The following is a 16,425-nucleotide window of genomic DNA, read 5'->3' on the forward strand; positions in this document are numbered from 1 at the left end:
AGGTGGGAAACAATGACAGGACATTTGATTTGAGACACCTCTCAGACTGACCTGTGGGGAAAGGGTTGGGCTGGACTGTGTGGAGGAAGGACTGGACAAACCCAGACATGAAGCCCGCTCCCGGGTCCAGCTCAGTAGTGGTCTGGTAGTGGGGCTGGGTCAGAGCCAAAGGGGTTTGTCCACTGGGGCAGAGCTCCAGAGTAGGGGGAGGCTGAGCTAGGCTGTGCCCCAGGAGCAGTGCTCCTACCCAGGCCCAGACCACCCCAGTGTGGCCCCGAAGGCTCCACCTCCATATACTCCCACATACTCCCATCACTGCAGCTGAAACCGACGGGGGAAAGCCTTGGTGGGAGAGAGGAGAGGAGCGATCACCTCATGGCACCATCTCTGTCTGGCTGACGCTGGGCCTGATAAGACAGGAAGAAGAGAGACTGATTTTTTTTTATAACACAGGAAGCACACGCTCAAGCATGTACACACACACACACACACACACACACACACACAGACGCACACGCACACACACATGTACAGACGCACACACACGTACAGATGCACACACAGACACAGACACAGACACACACACACACACACACACACACACACACACACACACACACACACAGGAAAGGAGAACTGGTGTTGTCAGCTTACAGTGGTTATGAAAAAGAGTGATGATGGGACAAACCTTAATGGTGGTCAATGTAAAATTATTATCAATGTTGATGTGAAGCATTATTAACCTCCTAGTAACATTGCCTACCGTCATCCATGTGTGCTGCACGTGCTTTTCTATGAATTTCTATGAATATTGACACTCATATAACTCCTATTTTAGAAACTCTACACTGGCTTCCTGTTAAGTTCAGAATAGATTTCAAGATCCTTCTGCTTGTTTATAAAGCTCTCACTGGCATAGCACCAGAATATCTGAAAGACCTTTTGCTAGCATATCAGCCCAATAGAGCTCTCAGGTCTTCTGATGCTGGTTTTCAAAAGAAGAGATTTGGTGAGGCTGCATTCTCATTTTATGCACCCAAATTGTGGAATGCGCTGCCAGTTTACATTAGGGATGCAACCTCAGCAAATATGTTCAAGTCAAGAGTAGACTAAAAACCCATCTTTTTAATATTGCCTTTAAATGACTAAATAATTAAATTATGATTATATAATGATTGGGGCACTTTGAGCTGCAATGTTTGCAGGAAAAGCACTATACAAATACAAAAATATTATTATATTATTAGTATTATTGTATTATTATCCACAGCTTAATACTGGCTTTTAAAAGTGCTGACATTTTCAAAATGTCAAATATGACATTTTCTAAATGTCATCTTGATGAGCACACCTGCATAAAGAAATTCACTGTCAGATGATCACTGCAAACATGAGATCATTCAATAACGTAACACTCTGTATTCTACATTTAGTCAGGATATTGGGCAATGGGCAGTGTACAGACGTCACACACCGATTAGATATGTGAGAATTGTGGTCATCATCACAGATACCTGCATCATATCTGTTTAGCCAGACAGAGACAGGCCTGGGAGATGAGGGAAGGCGAAACCAGAGACTCGTCTGTTGACTCAGGACACTGTGTGACTGAATACACATAACCCTCTAGTGAGAGAGCAAGAGAGAGAGAGAGAGAGAGAGAGAGAGAGACACAGAGAGAGAGAGAGACAGAGAGAGAGACAGAGACAGACAGAGACAGACAGAGAGACAGAGAGAGACAGACAGAGAGAGAAAGAGAGAGCGAGAGAGAGACAGAGAGAGACAGAGAGAGAAAGAGACAGACAGAGAGAGAGAGAAAGAGACAGACAGAGAGAGACAGACAGAGAGAGAGAGAAAGACAGACAGAGACAGAGACAGAGAGAGAGAGAGAGAGAGAGTAGAGGGAGAACTAAAAGTTCATTATTCCAACTATGTAAACAGAATCTGTTAATAGCAGAGAGGAGGGTGGTGCCTGGCTCCTTTGTACACGCTCTTATTGGAGCACACAGCCGGTCCTGTAGTCCAACAGTCTACCAACAACCGGACTGACTAAAGGATATTGACCTACACTCCAGCTCCGGGATCTCACAACTCTCACAAAGCAGTTCTACTACTATCACTCCTCAGGATAGGGGGAGAAGGAAGGAGAAATGAGGAGAGAGGAGACAGGAGGACAGTTAAAGTAAAGAACGGGGAGAGTAGAGTGAAAGAGGATAGAAGATAAGAAAAAGAGGGAGAGAACAAGTGGGAACATTTACCTGTTTGTTCTGCCAGTTGAGCCAGGACAGTTGAGCCAGGACAGGTGAGCCAGGACAGGGGGACCAGGACAGGTGAGCCAGGGAAGCTGAAGCGTGAAGGACAGCCTCCAAGGCGTGTGTGTGTGTGTGTGTGTGTGTGTGTGTGTGTGTGTGTGCGTGTGTGTGTGTGTGTGTGTGTGTGTGTGTGTGTGTGTGTGTGTGTGTGTGTGTGTGTGTGCGTGCGTCTACACAGGTAAGTGTGTGTGAGTGTTCCTGATAGTGTTGGCTCTGCTGCAGCTGGGGAATTGAAGTTGACTGCCTCCCTGCCTGTCTGGTGAAATACTGGCACTAAAAATAGAGGGAAAGAAGGAGGGATCACTAGAGAGAAAGGGAGGGTCTTACACAAAGACCAGAGAAAGAGAAGAGAAGAAAACAGAGAGTACTGGAGAGGGGGGGGGGAGACAAATAGTTTGTGGGGGGCGCTTACTTCACTAGCAGTGAAAGGTCAGCAAAAGTGTTTTTAATTTTCTGTCAAAAATCTAAGTGATCAAGACAATCCAACCAGAAATTTTTTTTATCTTAGCTTCAAAGGGCGTACTAAAATCAGTAAATATTATATAATATATATAATATAATTATAATTGATTAACTCTGTAAAACAAAGAGTGTGTTACTCTATGTAGCGTTACTCTATGTCAGCAAGACAGAGACCTGTGCATGACAGAGAGAAAGTTATGTTACAATAGTATTTCCTGAAAAAACTGTCTGGTGAATTAGAAGGGCGTAGTTTGGGTGTGTGTACTAAAGTATGGGTTCTATCTTGACTTACTTATCTCATGGTTGAAAAGAATGATGTGCGTTCATCATTTTATCATTTTAACAGTTCCAGGAAAAGGCTCTAGTGCAGTACTCATCTATGACTTTCATTGAGTTCATTCTGAGTACATTCATCCAGTGATAAGGCGTTCAAACATGTAACAGCACAGCCCAAAAATGCAGGAAATGACAGAGGAACAGACAGTTACACAATAACACTAGGGTTGTAAAAAGAAGGGTTGTACAATGAACGGGGGTGAATTCCAAAACTCAATTAAATTGTAAGTGTGAAAGAGTGGCCCTTCACTCAAAATATTAATATACTCATTAAATTTCATAAAACTGTTTTGTGTGCCTATACCATTTATCAACCTTCCTGTCATCAACAGTTAAACACAAACAGCATCATATGCTCTTCACGTTAACACCTCAGGCAGCGGGCTAAGTCTACAGGCCAGACACACATGAACCCATACAGGGGCCATCTCACCATCAGACAGGGGAGAGAATCAAACCAATACAACAGCCCTACTGAACTTACTGCTCCATCCTTTGTCTGGTGCAATATGGGACTATCTGTGTAAATGTTCATCATTAAAAAACATCTTAACATTGTAGGCGGAGGCAAGAATATCAATAAAACAGGCCATGACACGAGGACCACCAACAGTAGGTGAACTCTGCCTAGCAACAGGGACAAGAGCAGAGACACTCGGTGCCCAGATCATGACAACGACAGAGAGAGTGTTGTTAGTGTTCATTATAACGATGCAACGTGGTTGCATGCAATCTGGTGTCATCGGCCTAGTGAGAGAGATGACATATTTACGTCGCACACTTTGCAAGAGATTTCCCTGTCGAAACTCCTTGAGGCCAAAAAAAGAAACATCTTACCTTTGAAAGCTGAATCCCAGTATCTATTGACTGTTCCTCTTTGTTGTGCTTCTCAGTGTTCGTCACATACAGTTCCAAAATGACCTGCCTTTCACTCCCTCCCGGCTCCAATTCCCTCACCTCTCTAAACCAATTATTGTGCTGATCTCTTAATATGCCCTGACCCCCTTCCACAGAAGTAACGGCTGTGACCTTTGACCTGGCTGCGGCCTCCAGACACCCGATGTCCCCGGATGTCCTGGGTGGTGGCTTGTGATTTGATTTGATTATTTGTATTTGTCCCAAACACAATAAACCTATAAAAACATATAAAAACACATGTTCTCATAGAGAAGTCAGTCAGTTTCCGAATCCACCCCTGGACTGAATCATAGTGGCTCTAGCTGACATGTCAGTAAAAGTCGAAATTTTAGGCCCTCATCTTTGCCTTTTTCAGATCATTATGTAGCCTACCTCAGACTACAGTTTAGTCATGGAATTGACAATGAACATCTTCCACACCTACACTCCTGTTCCTCACCAAAGTCTACCACTTAATCACAAGAATGATAAAATCATCTACATCATCATAATTAGTCATCATGCTTCCTATTACCGTACTCAGTAATATCCTCCCCCACATCACATCTGCTACAACCCCATATTAGCTTTAGTTTGGCTCTCCAATTCTGAATTCTAATGGGTGCCTGCCATGTTAGCAACAGATCGCTCAAATATGATTCTAGGAATCACAGTGATTCTACTCAATGACTAGACTAGCAAACAGTTTGTCTACATCGTTAGCTCTGGCCTGCAGCCGTTTTGTGAAACACCAAGGAATCATTATGGATAACAAAAGTACACAGAGCAAAAACAAAAAGATAAGCTGTCCTTAAGTGAAAATTCATCTTTATTGATACCATACATGAATTATCAATGGCAGAAACTAGGCAAAATATATATATATCAAACCACCCCTATGATAAGAGGTGCTACAGGGGACAGCTATGGGTACATCGCTGCTAAGGCTGCCTCTCAGAGGACACCCTGCTCCCTGCAGTAGTGCACTAGGGGGAACAGGGAGCCATCTGAGATCTGCCCTCAGATTCCATTCAGTCAGTCTGCTGAACTGCTGGACCAGAATAGTGTATTGAGGGCTGCTAGAGACCATGATCATAGGTTCAAAGCAACATGCAGCCAGATTCGCAGACACTTTAGCAACTAGAACATGAACGCTGAATCCCAATTCTCTTCTTCACTCTTTCCCCCGAATTGTGGACCGGTGAACTCCATCATATGGGATTTAAAAGGTATGGGGGATAATGGTTGGTTACACCAATCCTCTGCTTTTAAACCCATGTGAGGGAGTGGCTAAGTACACACTTCAGGGAAAGGGGGGAGAATAGTGATGCAGCAGAAGAGATGATCATTTGGACTTTTGGTGGGCTACCAAGCTTTGTCTGGAGCTCAGGGGAGACCCCTGGTGGTGAGACTATGCATGTACCTGCGAATCAGGCTTGTAGCACCCATTCCACCACCAAGGAAAAATAAACAAGAACATAACGCATGAATTAAAATCCTGGGAGGACGACAGAGAGAAACATAAGCTACCGTATGTCACATGACATCACAATGTTGAAGGAGGGAGTTATGTGTGTCGACAGGGTAAAGTACAGTTGAGATGACACAGCCAGCGCAGCCCACCACAGTCAACTAAATTATATTATGGATATTTTACATGTGAACAGAGTCCAGGCCAAATGACACACTATAGAAAAATAAATACATTGTATGTTGAACCAAATATAGCCAAACCTCTCTCGTAAATGGTGATTGTACCCTTATGTTTAAATTGTTTAGAAAGAGGGATGTTTTTTTTAATCTCTTTACATTAGACAGGGATGCCTTAGAGCACCCTAAGGAGGAATACACAGAATAACAGTTATACAGAAACTACTACCTTAAATATACAAGCACAAAGACACAAAACATGAGGGGGGGAAAAGCCCACAAAAAAAGACAATTCTTAATAAACAAATGGCATATTGGGGTCCATATTTAAAAGGATCTTGCAAGTAGCTCCTTGGTCTGTAGCTTTCAAAATTGTGATTAGAAACTTTCATGGGAAACTCACGCCAATACAAAATTGTTTTTCTTCATCTTACAATGTTGTCAAAATTGTTTCAAAATTGGTTTAAGTAGCAAATTGGAGTGTGTATTTTCTGAGGTATGGACGAGTGAGGTACTGAAAAGTGGGGACAAATTGGAACAGACAGCTGTACATTAAACAGTTCCACATCAGAGTGACTTTATCAAGGTTAGTGGGGATAGTCTGACCTAGTGAGGTGCTCTCGTCGTCACCCTCCAGAGCTCCTATCGCCCCCTAACATCGCCTTACAACAGATGGTGGAACACTGTCGACATTCGCATTGCGTTGTGTTAAATTACATACCTTCTGGAAGATGAAGTCTCCCCAACCAGTTTTAAACTAGCGTCACCTATTACTGGACTCTCCCTTTGGAACAGAATCAATGGGCTTTATGCTGACCTCGTTATCTTGTCTGACACTGAGAGATGATGATTCAGGCATAGACAACACACTTATATAGTGTGTATAGTAAGTAGTAATCATAATAACAATTATACAAATGATCTAACAGTAATATTTATACATTATTTACCGTAGATTCTCATCTCCAGCCACAGGTTTCAGTTGTTTTACATTTCTTATATCAGCAATAATAAAAAGAACAAAATACACCATCAATTCATAAGAAAAATAGATTGGAGTTACAGTGGAAAACAGTGCAAAGAATATTCTGGGGTGTTTTTTGTTTGTTTGTTTGTTTGTTTGATTGCTTGCTTGCCTGTTTATCTTTAGAAATTGTTATAAAAATAAAAAATTGAAACAAATTCAAAACATAGAAAATAAAAAACCCACTTCTGTTGCGTCTGGTGCTCTGGTCCAGACCTGATGAGCATGAACTCTCTCTCCAGTACCTCAATGCTTTACGCTGTGTGTGTGTGTGTGTGTGTGTGTGTGTGTGTGTGTGTGTGTGTGTGTGTGTGTTGTGTATATGAGTGTGTGTGAGTGTGTGTGAGTGTGTGTGTGTGTGTGTGTGTGTGTGTGAGTGAGTGAGTGTGTGTGTGTGTGTGTGTATTGTTAGCGTAGTGGTTCTCAACTCCGGTCCTCAAGCTCCGGCACTGTACAGGTTTTTGTTCCAACCAGGTCCTACAAAACAAATAATTTAGTTTTTAAAAACTGAGCGTTGGGATTTATGCTGCAGTGCACACAATAACGTATCTCTTTTTTCTACTGACTAGTCGGAAAAGACTAAATAAAAGCTAAGCATTCCTTCCCTGTGGAGTGAGCACAACAGAAACAGAGGTGCGTTGTCAAGGTAACGCACACAGAGACCCGAGGTTGGAACAAGAACCGGCCATCATGGCTAGCACTGTGATCGAAGGCCCAACCCAGCTTTGACTGTGAGCAGCAATGGTAAAGTAACACACACACACACACACACATACACACACACACACGCGCGCGCACACACACACACACACACACACACACACACACACACACACACAATGGCCTTTCGGGACCTAACAGAGCTGAGTTGGGCTAACGTAACAGAGAGGAGAGCGGGTGCCGGGAGACAAGGACCAGGGCCGAGCACCACTGAGCACGTGCGAGAGTGTGAGAGAGCAAGAGTGGGGTTCTGCAGGTAGATAAGCATGTTGAAACTTCAAAACTATCCTCAAAGCGACCACACGCCTGTCAGTCAATGGACCATCGCCAACTAACCCTTTTCCCCTAACCTCCTCCCCCCCCCTCCCCGCCAAAAAACAAAAAGATAACTGTCCATGATGGGCTAGCGAGCGCTCCATCTCTCACCCCCCCCGCCCCCCCCATTCCCCCTCCCAGACTGTCGGCTCAGCTGGACCCCCTGCGGAGGGGGGGGGACTGGGAGCTCTACTGGGAGGACTGGGAGTTGGGGTTGTCGTTCTTGCTCTCCTGGCTGGAGGGGGCCTTGTTGTTCCAGGGGGAGTGTGCCCCCAGCGCGGGCGAGCTGTTGAAACTGTCCTCATCCTCCAGGCCATTCGCCCCATCGAACTGCGTGTTCTCCAGCCGGGTGATCAGACGCTCGTCCTCGTCACCAAACTCCCCTCCCATCAGAGTGGGCTCTCCCACCATCATCACGTCCTAGAGGGGACAGCAAGGGCCGCATACATATTATCCCTGCGTCATCCCCCGGGACGGGGGGGGCAGGGGGGCTAAATGGGCCGACTAACCGGACGCGGGGGGATTAATTTTTTAATAAATTTTGCCATTTAGCAGACGCTTTTAATCCAAAGCGATTTACAATTACGAATTACAGGGACATTCCCCCTGGAGTAACTGAGGGCTAAGTGCCTTACTTAAGGGCACACTAGTAGTGGTGTGGTTTCAGGCGGGATTTGAACTCACAACCTTCCGATCACAAGTCCAACTCACTATCCACTAGACCACCACTACCCCTCGATAGTGGGGATGGGGGGCTGAGGCTGAGGTGAATAGTGGGGGTGTAGTGGGCTCTGGGCTAGGTGAGCCAGGGGGCCGATAATTTGTTTTTATGAAATAACAAACTTTGTGTGATTAATGTATGTAAACTACTTTCGGAGGGAGTGACATGGATGTATCCTAGCAGGGCTCAAAATGGCATGAAGATTGTAGAAGAAAGCCTACCAGAAGCTCTGAAGCCTGTCAACTTGTTAGAAAACAGTTAGACAACAACAGCGTCCTCTCTTTCCATGCTTGCCCACTCACAACCTGACACAGCTCTGTCTCCCAGGCACCAGAGGGGCACCAGAACCCCCCAAACTTGGACCAACACAGTATTCCCCATCCAATAACAGGACCCAACCGCAGCCTCTGCTCCAAGGACTGGTGGTCGTATCCCCCCCCTTTCCCTATTGGTCAACAGCGGTGGGCATCCCTGATCCTTGAGTGCTGCATCATGGGAGGGGGGTTTTCATTCCACCTCGGGTCTCATTCACTCACTCAACGGCCACTGGTCTGTGTGTGAGGCCTGTGCTCTGGCAGGCTCAGTAATTAAGAGGTCAATATTAATTAAGAGGTCTTAAGTATTTAAGAGGTCATGTAAGACTTGAATGCATGTCTGTCTGTCTAACCCACATGTGACAAAGTTGCCCCCTGAACACAGATCCAGAATCAGATTATCCTTAACCTTAAACCAACGAGAGGGATGAGGACACTTCTGACCCTGTATCAGTGGTTAGCGGCAACTTGTGTGTTAACCCATAAGGCCCTTTGGCCCTAGAGGACCAGGAAGTGCCCCATCACTGGTTTACATCACAGGGTGTCTCTGAACTCTGAACTCTGGCTTTGGCTTCGTAAGCAAACACTACCACATCACACCACCGTTAACAACACCCCCCCCTTTTTCCCCCCGTTCAAAAGCCTAGCCCCACCCCTACTTCCCCAGCTATCATTTACTATCGTCCCCCATTCCCAAACCCCCAACCATAGTCTTCTTTCTGCAGACCCAAACCCCCAGCCTAAGCCCTAAGCCCTATCCTTACTTCCACAACTCCCCAACCACGTCCACTCACCCCCGGCTCTAGCCTGCCTTGCCCCACCCCCTGGTCCCCAACCCTCCAATCCTTGTCCCAACTCCCCCCAGCCCCGTCTTAACTAACCCAAGACCTATCCTACCTACCCCAGCACTACCGTGGCCTTACTGACCTGAGGTATATACAGATAGACGTCATACAGACAGGATGCTTACAGGTACCTGGGTGGAGAGAGCGAAGCTGCTAGCTGGGCTTTTCTTCTTGCTGTTGGTGTTGTTGGTGCCGCCTCCCCCGGCGCTCATGGTGCTGCCGCCCGACATCTTCCTTTTCCTCCGCTTGTTGGGCGCCTGTCTGGCCGGCTCGGCTGGAGAGACAGGGAGAGACGGAGCTGAACACGTGCAAGGGTCAGTGTGAGTAAAACAGTTACACAGTGTCCGTGTGTGTGTCTATATGTGCAATGTTTGTGTGTGTGTGCGCATATGCAATGTGTGTGGGTGTGTGTGTGTGTGTGTGTGTGCGTGCGTGCATGTATGATATGTGTGTGATATGTGTGTGATATGTGTCCGTGCGTGCGTGTGTGTGTGTGTGTGTGTGTGTGTGTGTGTGTGTGTGTGTGTGTGTGTGTGTGTGTGTGTGTGTGTGTGTGTGTGTGTGTGTGTGTGTGATATGTGTGTGTGTGATATGTGCGTGTGTGCATGTGTGTGTGTGTGTGTGTGTGTGCGTGTTACCTGGAGGGGCTACCATCCTCTGCCACTTCTGGAACAGGCAGGTCTTGAGACAGTCTCTGGGGCTGAGGCTGTAGGTCTTATGTCTGGACATCAGCTCCTGCATGGGCTCCAGAATCACACACAACTGGAGGAAGGGAGGGAGGGAGGGAGGGAGAGAGGGAGGGAGAGAGGGAGGGAGACAGTGAGAGAGGGAAAGACAAAGGGAGAAGCCACGACACAGTCAAGAGAACCATACGAACTTCCAATATCACCAGCTCTGTAATACACACCTAATACACACCTAAGCATGACCATGATATAACTAAGCTATAGTCCTAACTTTAAGACACATGAATAATCTATTCATTGTTTAATTTTTCAAATATACCAGTTTTGGTGAGGGCAGGGTGACAGAGGGAGCACTTACTCTGAGGTAGTTGAGTGTGGAGTTGGAGAGTCCGCATCTTGTTATGTTTTTAGCCAGCTGGTCCAGCATCTGAGGGTCCTGCACCTTCCAACAGAGACAGAAACAACATGGGGAGAAGGTGGTTAACAGGGTTGTGCGGTAATAAGGTAATACCATATACCACGTATGATAGTGATAGGAGGACTGCGATGCCGTCTGAGGGATGGGTGTGTGTGTGACTCACGTGCATGGCCAGGATGCTCCTAGGCAGGACCTCTCTGTGCTGTCGTATGCTGAAGTGCCACGTTTTGATCCTCATCATGTCATCAAACATGAACTCCAGATACAGACGGCCCTCCACACACACCTAGAGCAGGGGGAGGAGGCAGAGGTCACACACTGGAGACATACTGGTCTGGGTTGAATGAGGAACATTTCTTCTCTGAAAATGTACAGTTCTTGTTGCAAGAGAGGATAGTGGAACGTGTATTTGAAAATGAGTGGAATACGTGACCATGAAGAGTGGGGATGTAACGATGCATCTCAAGACAGTTAATTATCGATACAAATATGTGACGATTCAAATGGATGGGATGAAAAAGGAGTCGCGATACTGTTATTAAACAGCAGAGGGCGTTGTGATTGTCCAGAGATCTCAGCTTCTGGTGTAGAATGTAGATATGCTGATATTCCTTTAAAAAAGGTCATGTCGATTCCAAGCTAGGAACAAAGCCTTAATTTGTTAATTTGAAGAGATTTTCTTTATTTGTAATAATCATCATTTATTTATTTGATGTGAGATTTGCTTTAAAATTATTCTTATTTGTTTTGTTAAGACAAAATATTATTTTTTAATGTTATTTTTATAAAGAAAAGGAAATATGCATTCATTGCATAGTTTGTGTTTTGCAGTTATACCCTACCTTAGAAATAAAATGGGATTCTAAAATGGGAAAATACAGTATTTTGTAGTTTTTGTCTGAGAAATAAATAAAACGATCTTTTTCAGTAATAATTTGTCTGCAATCTCATTTTGTTAAAGAACTCGTGAGAAAATTGTATCGTGAACCCAGTATTGTGAATCCTATCAAATCGAGAGTTGAGTGTATCTTTACATCCCTATTGAAGTCTGGAATACGTGTATGAAGAGTGGAATATGTGTACGTGAAGGGTGGGATATGTATTTGTGAATGTACAGCAGCAGCAGTGGCAGCAGCATCATACCTGTGTGAACATGGGTTTGCCATTCTGAGTGACCATGGTGCACTGGTCACAGTCCAGAGAGACAAAGTTACTGTGGAAGGACTCCTTGGGGTGCTTCAGTACGTAGAAGAGCTCAGTGGCGCCCCCTTCAAAGATACTCCTGAAGTAACGTGGAATCAACGTCCTGCCAATGGCTGTTGAGACAAACATTGTGTAGTTTCAATGGCAATGAAAAACATCCTACATCCGTGTCAAAACGCAATTATAAAAACCAGGGCTGTCAATGTTAACGTGTTAACGCTCGTGATTAATCTTGGAATATTAACACGTTAAAACAATAATAACTAGAGGTGTAACGGCGTACGGATCGCCCCCCACGGTTCGGCACGCATGTGCACCGCGGATCAATTGCAAAATGTAACCAAGTAATAATATTACTTAATATTAGGGCTGGGTTCAAAAAATCGATTTCCCGATTCTGAATCGATCTTCATTAAATGAGCGATTATCGATTCATAAATCCCGAGATCGATCTTTTATTATTTTTATTTTTTTTGCTTGCAGCTTCAACCCGCAACGAGATCTCGTGGCCAGATCTCGCGCTACAAGAATTTATCATATCTCACGCAACGTGAGGTCTCAACACTAAAATCTAAAAACATGGCGATGGCAGGGACACTCAAGTCACCACCAGGCTTAAAGTCAGATGTCTGGGTGCATTTTGGATTTAAAAAATGTGACGATAGAGATGAGCTGGACAAAAGCAAAGTCATATGTAAATAAAAAGTACATTCATGTAACTGCTTTGGAGTCAATTCATTGATATGTTTAACAATGCTACATGTTATAGGGTTCCTTGAACCATTTATAGCATTAGTTCGGAGAATCTCTTTCATATTCAAGCAAAAAATGTATATTGTAACTAGATCGAATCGGAATCGAATCGAATCGGGAGCTGTGAATCGGAATCGAATCGTTTTGGGAAATCAGTGGCGATACCCAGCCCTACTTAATATTAGTTAATATCCCTTGTAAATCACAATGTAGAGTTGCCATGAAAAGATAGACGTGACAGTTGCGTGCTTTGTTTTACTCTAAAGCGCAATGATAGGTTGATAATGGGGGAAAAAATCCAGAACAACAAGGCTGCGTTCGTAAATTCGCTCTGGAATCTGATCAGCATTCATGGAACGCCTCGTCCAATCAAATTACTTGGTCCCTTTATGACGTCGGACACAGTGTGCTCTCCGGCGCTCTCAGAGCAAATTTACGAACGCAGCCCAAGTGTATCGTGGCGAGTGCTGCTAATGTTGGTGACAGAGAAGAACTCTAAATGCCTCCCTCGTCACTTAAATCCCATGTATGGGAGCACTTTGGCTTCTCTGTCAACTATAACAATGACGGACAGTGTCATTGGAAGTGTGGTCGATAAAAAAGTTACGGTGTTTAAGCGTTGTGCAACGAGAAAGTCGTACGAGCATGGCCACACATTTGCCGCAACATCACCCTGGTGTGTTGATGGGAGGCACGAAAAAGGCAGCTTGACAACTTCTGATAATGTAGCCAATTTTTTCATACCGTGTTTAAAGTAAGGTTTCACTTTATTATTAAAAGTGGCATAAAACATGTTTATTTGTCTGCTTTAAAGAGCCCAGTGATTCACTGCTGCAACCAGGTGCCTCCTCCCTCTCTCCTACTGCATCATTTAAGTTGAATGTGTGTTTCTGTTTAATATGTAGCCTAATGTTTGAGTGTAGAATATGTTATGTGTATATATATATATATATATATATATATATATACACACACACACATATATATATACCAGTTTTGACATCTTGAATGTTGTTGGGTTTTACACAGTAAAAGTGGTGTTTTTACAGAATTCGAGGAAAAAGCTTTTTATTTTTATTTTTATGTTTTGTGTTTATCCGAAAAATGATCCGATCCGTGACTCAAAAACCGTGACACGATCCGATCCGTGAGTTAGGTGATCCGTTACACCCCTAATAATAACGCAAATTAATAATATTACCACGTTCTACTGACATGCGTGGCAAACGCAGATAACACTGTAGAGGGGTTTCAAGACAGACTGATTTGTATACTGGGTTGTAATAATGACTTACATTCACGCAATAATAATTACATTCATGACGACTTATGATGTTTACATAATGTTTAGATGCGAATCACTGTCTATGTTTGGGAGTCGAAGCAATTGCCTGACCCATCTGATATCACTTTACAAGTGTTCTGGGTCCTGTGTGTCACAGATGAATGAGCGCACCTAGCAGACATCCTGTCTTCTTTATCCAGACTTTGCAAACAATTTACAGGCAACTGTTTACATTCACTCTTTAGCAGATGTGACTTTGTAACCGTTCTTTATGTGTTTGACTGCTAATTAAGTCTGCAATTAATTATAGACGTTGTGGGCAAAGTCAAGGACTTCCCTGATACTTTTACTCTGCAAATTAAGAGATTCTAATCGTATTTTAAAAATCATCAAAAGCTGAGATGTTATAATAAAGTTTAAAAAAAGAAAAAAAATCCTGATTCCTCTAAACAGTTCGTCATGCATTTCTTTATTCCAACACCACATGTTTTTGTTTTATCTCCCCCCAAAAATACAAGTAAATACTAGTATTTTAAACTTGTGATTAATCATGATAATGATGTGATAATCATGATTAATCACAGCCTATCATTGTGATTAACCTGAGAGCACTAATAAAAAAAAACGTTCAAATACTATTTATCATCAGTTTCTCTGTCAATTCTAGATGTGGGCTACAGAACAACGTACTGTATCGTTTGGGTCCGTCCTCCAGACAGAAGGTGACGGTGAGCATGGCGTCATCCTCAAAGAACTCTGTGGTGAAGGCGTCCCACCAGAGGTTATCACAGTCCTGGTCAGGGCACAGGGGAGGCAACATTAAAACACTATGTAGTCAATCAATCAATATATCAAATGATTATCTAACCAATCCATTAATTTATATTGCAGGGTCACATTCATACACCCAGCTAAGATGCCAAAGCTGTTGGAACGGCCGTGGTTGTCTCGTATACCTCTGTCCAGTTCTGTAGCCGCTTGTTGAGCTCAAATATCCTGTAATCTGTCTGGTTTCCGTACGGTGTGTGTCTCCTGGAACAAGACACAGGAGTCAGTACAGGACACTGGAAACAGAAGAAAAGACATGTAGACCCACAGGTCAGTGTACTCACCCCATTCCAGGCTCCAGGTAGGACGGGGGGTACATTGGTGTAGGCCTGTGAAGAGAAGTACAACGTGGTTAAACAGGGTTAGGGTCCTGTTAGGGTGTAACTATTCCTGTCAATTCTCATCTATGGGAGTGAACAGAGAAGTTCCTTTATCAGAGTAGGAACTTAGAGAGTGGCCAAGATAAAGCATTCATTCATTTCTGAGCATTCTGAACTTCTCTGACTGTCTTTCTGTCAATATGTAAAGCGTCCTTAGGTCTCTTGAAAGGTGCAATATAAATATATCATAAATAATAATAATAGCTGAGATTTATATAGCACCTTTCAAGAGACCCAAGGACACTTTACATATTGACAGAAAGGCAGACAGTGACAGTCAGACAGACAAACACAGAACAGAGAAACTAACGCCAACAAGGCCAAAGGCCTTAGTGAACAGGTGGGTTTTGAGGGCTGATTTGAAGGTGTCCAGGGTAGGGGCGTTTCGGATCACTGTGGGGAGAGTTCCAGAGGGTGGGGGCTGCCACACTGAAGGCTCTGTCCCCAAAGGTTCGCAGGTTGGTGCGGGGGGGGGGGGGGGGGTGTGGAGAACAGACCCGTGTCTGAGGACCGCAGGGTCCGGGATGGGGTAAGTTGGAGGAGGAGGTCAGATAGGTACTGGGGGGGACGGGCATGGAGGGATTTGTAGGTGAGGAGGAGGATTTTGTAGGAGATGCGGGACTTGAGGGTGGGGGCGATGTGCTGCCAGGGCTTGGTGTGGGTGAGAACCCTGGCAGCCGAGTTCTGCACATACTGGAGCCTGTCCAGGGCTCCCCGAAACAGGACTCCATTGCAGTAGTCCAGGCGGGAGGTGACGAAGGCGTGGATATGGGTTTTTAGCCATAGTTGTCTTGTCTAACTGTCTTACAATGTAAGATGCTTCTGAGATAAACAGTGTTAGAAGACCCGCTCCAGGTTTGCCCCAGACAAGCTTACCCCACGTCTCTGTCCAGCATGGTGCCTGGGTGGAAGGGGGGGAAGGCGCTGCCGTTGGGGCCCGGCTCCTTCGGGGAGTACAGCTTGAACGACTTTGACGAACAGCCTAAAACAAGACACACAAGTACCCATGTTTATATTCTGTTTCTTTGACGAACAGCCTACAAACAGACACACAAGTACCCAGGGTTATTTTCTTTGTTTAACTTTCAAGGATTTCAAGGACCTGTGGGAACCCTGAAATAAGTTACATACATCCTGTTTTCATCGGGACTGTCTTAACTAAAACGCTAGCCATCCAAATGATATCTTTTCTTTTCACCAAAAAAAACTGGTGGATTTTCTATGCATATAGAGAAAAGAAAACAGATATTTTTTTTAAAAAAGGAATTGATTCTAG

General features: G+C 44.4%; 2 protein-coding genes across 3 annotated transcripts in view; both read right to left on the reverse strand.

Annotated features, from left to right (window-relative positions):
- Positions 1 to 2,523, reverse strand: part of prom2 (prominin 2) — an 18,104-nt gene extending 15,581 nt beyond the window's left edge. Inside the window, exons 1-2 of the mRNA XM_080550577.1 lie at positions 2,259 to 2,523; positions 52 to 407 (exon numbers count right to left, since the gene is read on the reverse strand). Coding sequence (XP_080406703.1) covers positions 52 to 313 — 262 coding nt within the window. The 5' untranslated portion in view covers positions 314 to 407; positions 2,259 to 2,523. The remainder of the gene's footprint in view (positions 1 to 51; positions 408 to 2,258) is intronic.
- Positions 2,524 to 7,905: 5,382 nt separating this feature from the next.
- On the reverse strand, positions 7,906 to 16,060 carry LOC308168511 (LIM domain-binding protein 1-A; the record flags this gene model as incomplete). 2 transcript variants are annotated; one of them, XM_080543111.1, is made up of 10 exons in its annotated part: positions 16,026 to 16,060; positions 15,054 to 15,098; positions 14,898 to 14,973; positions 14,632 to 14,734; positions 11,844 to 12,016; positions 10,864 to 10,986; positions 10,641 to 10,724; positions 10,235 to 10,358; positions 9,728 to 9,870; positions 7,906 to 8,136 (listed from the first exon to the last, which is right to left on the reverse strand). In XM_080543111.1, exons 1-10 carry the CDS (start codon positions 16,043 to 16,045, stop codon positions 7,906 to 7,908), a joined length of 1,122 nt encoding a protein of 373 aa, XP_080399237.1. In that variant the 5' UTR covers positions 16,046 to 16,060. The 2 variants fall into 2 exon arrangements, with proteins under 2 accessions (XP_080399237.1, XP_080399238.1); XM_080543112.1 differs by having other exon boundaries at positions 9,722 to 9,870.
- Positions 16,061 to 16,425: the final 365 nt, after the last annotated feature.

Source organism: Nansenia antarctica (genome assembly GCF_963989245.1).
Source record: "Nansenia antarctica genome assembly, chromosome: 1".
NCBI classification, from domain to species: domain Eukaryota; kingdom Metazoa; phylum Chordata; class Actinopteri; order Argentiniformes; family Microstomatidae; genus Nansenia; species Nansenia antarctica.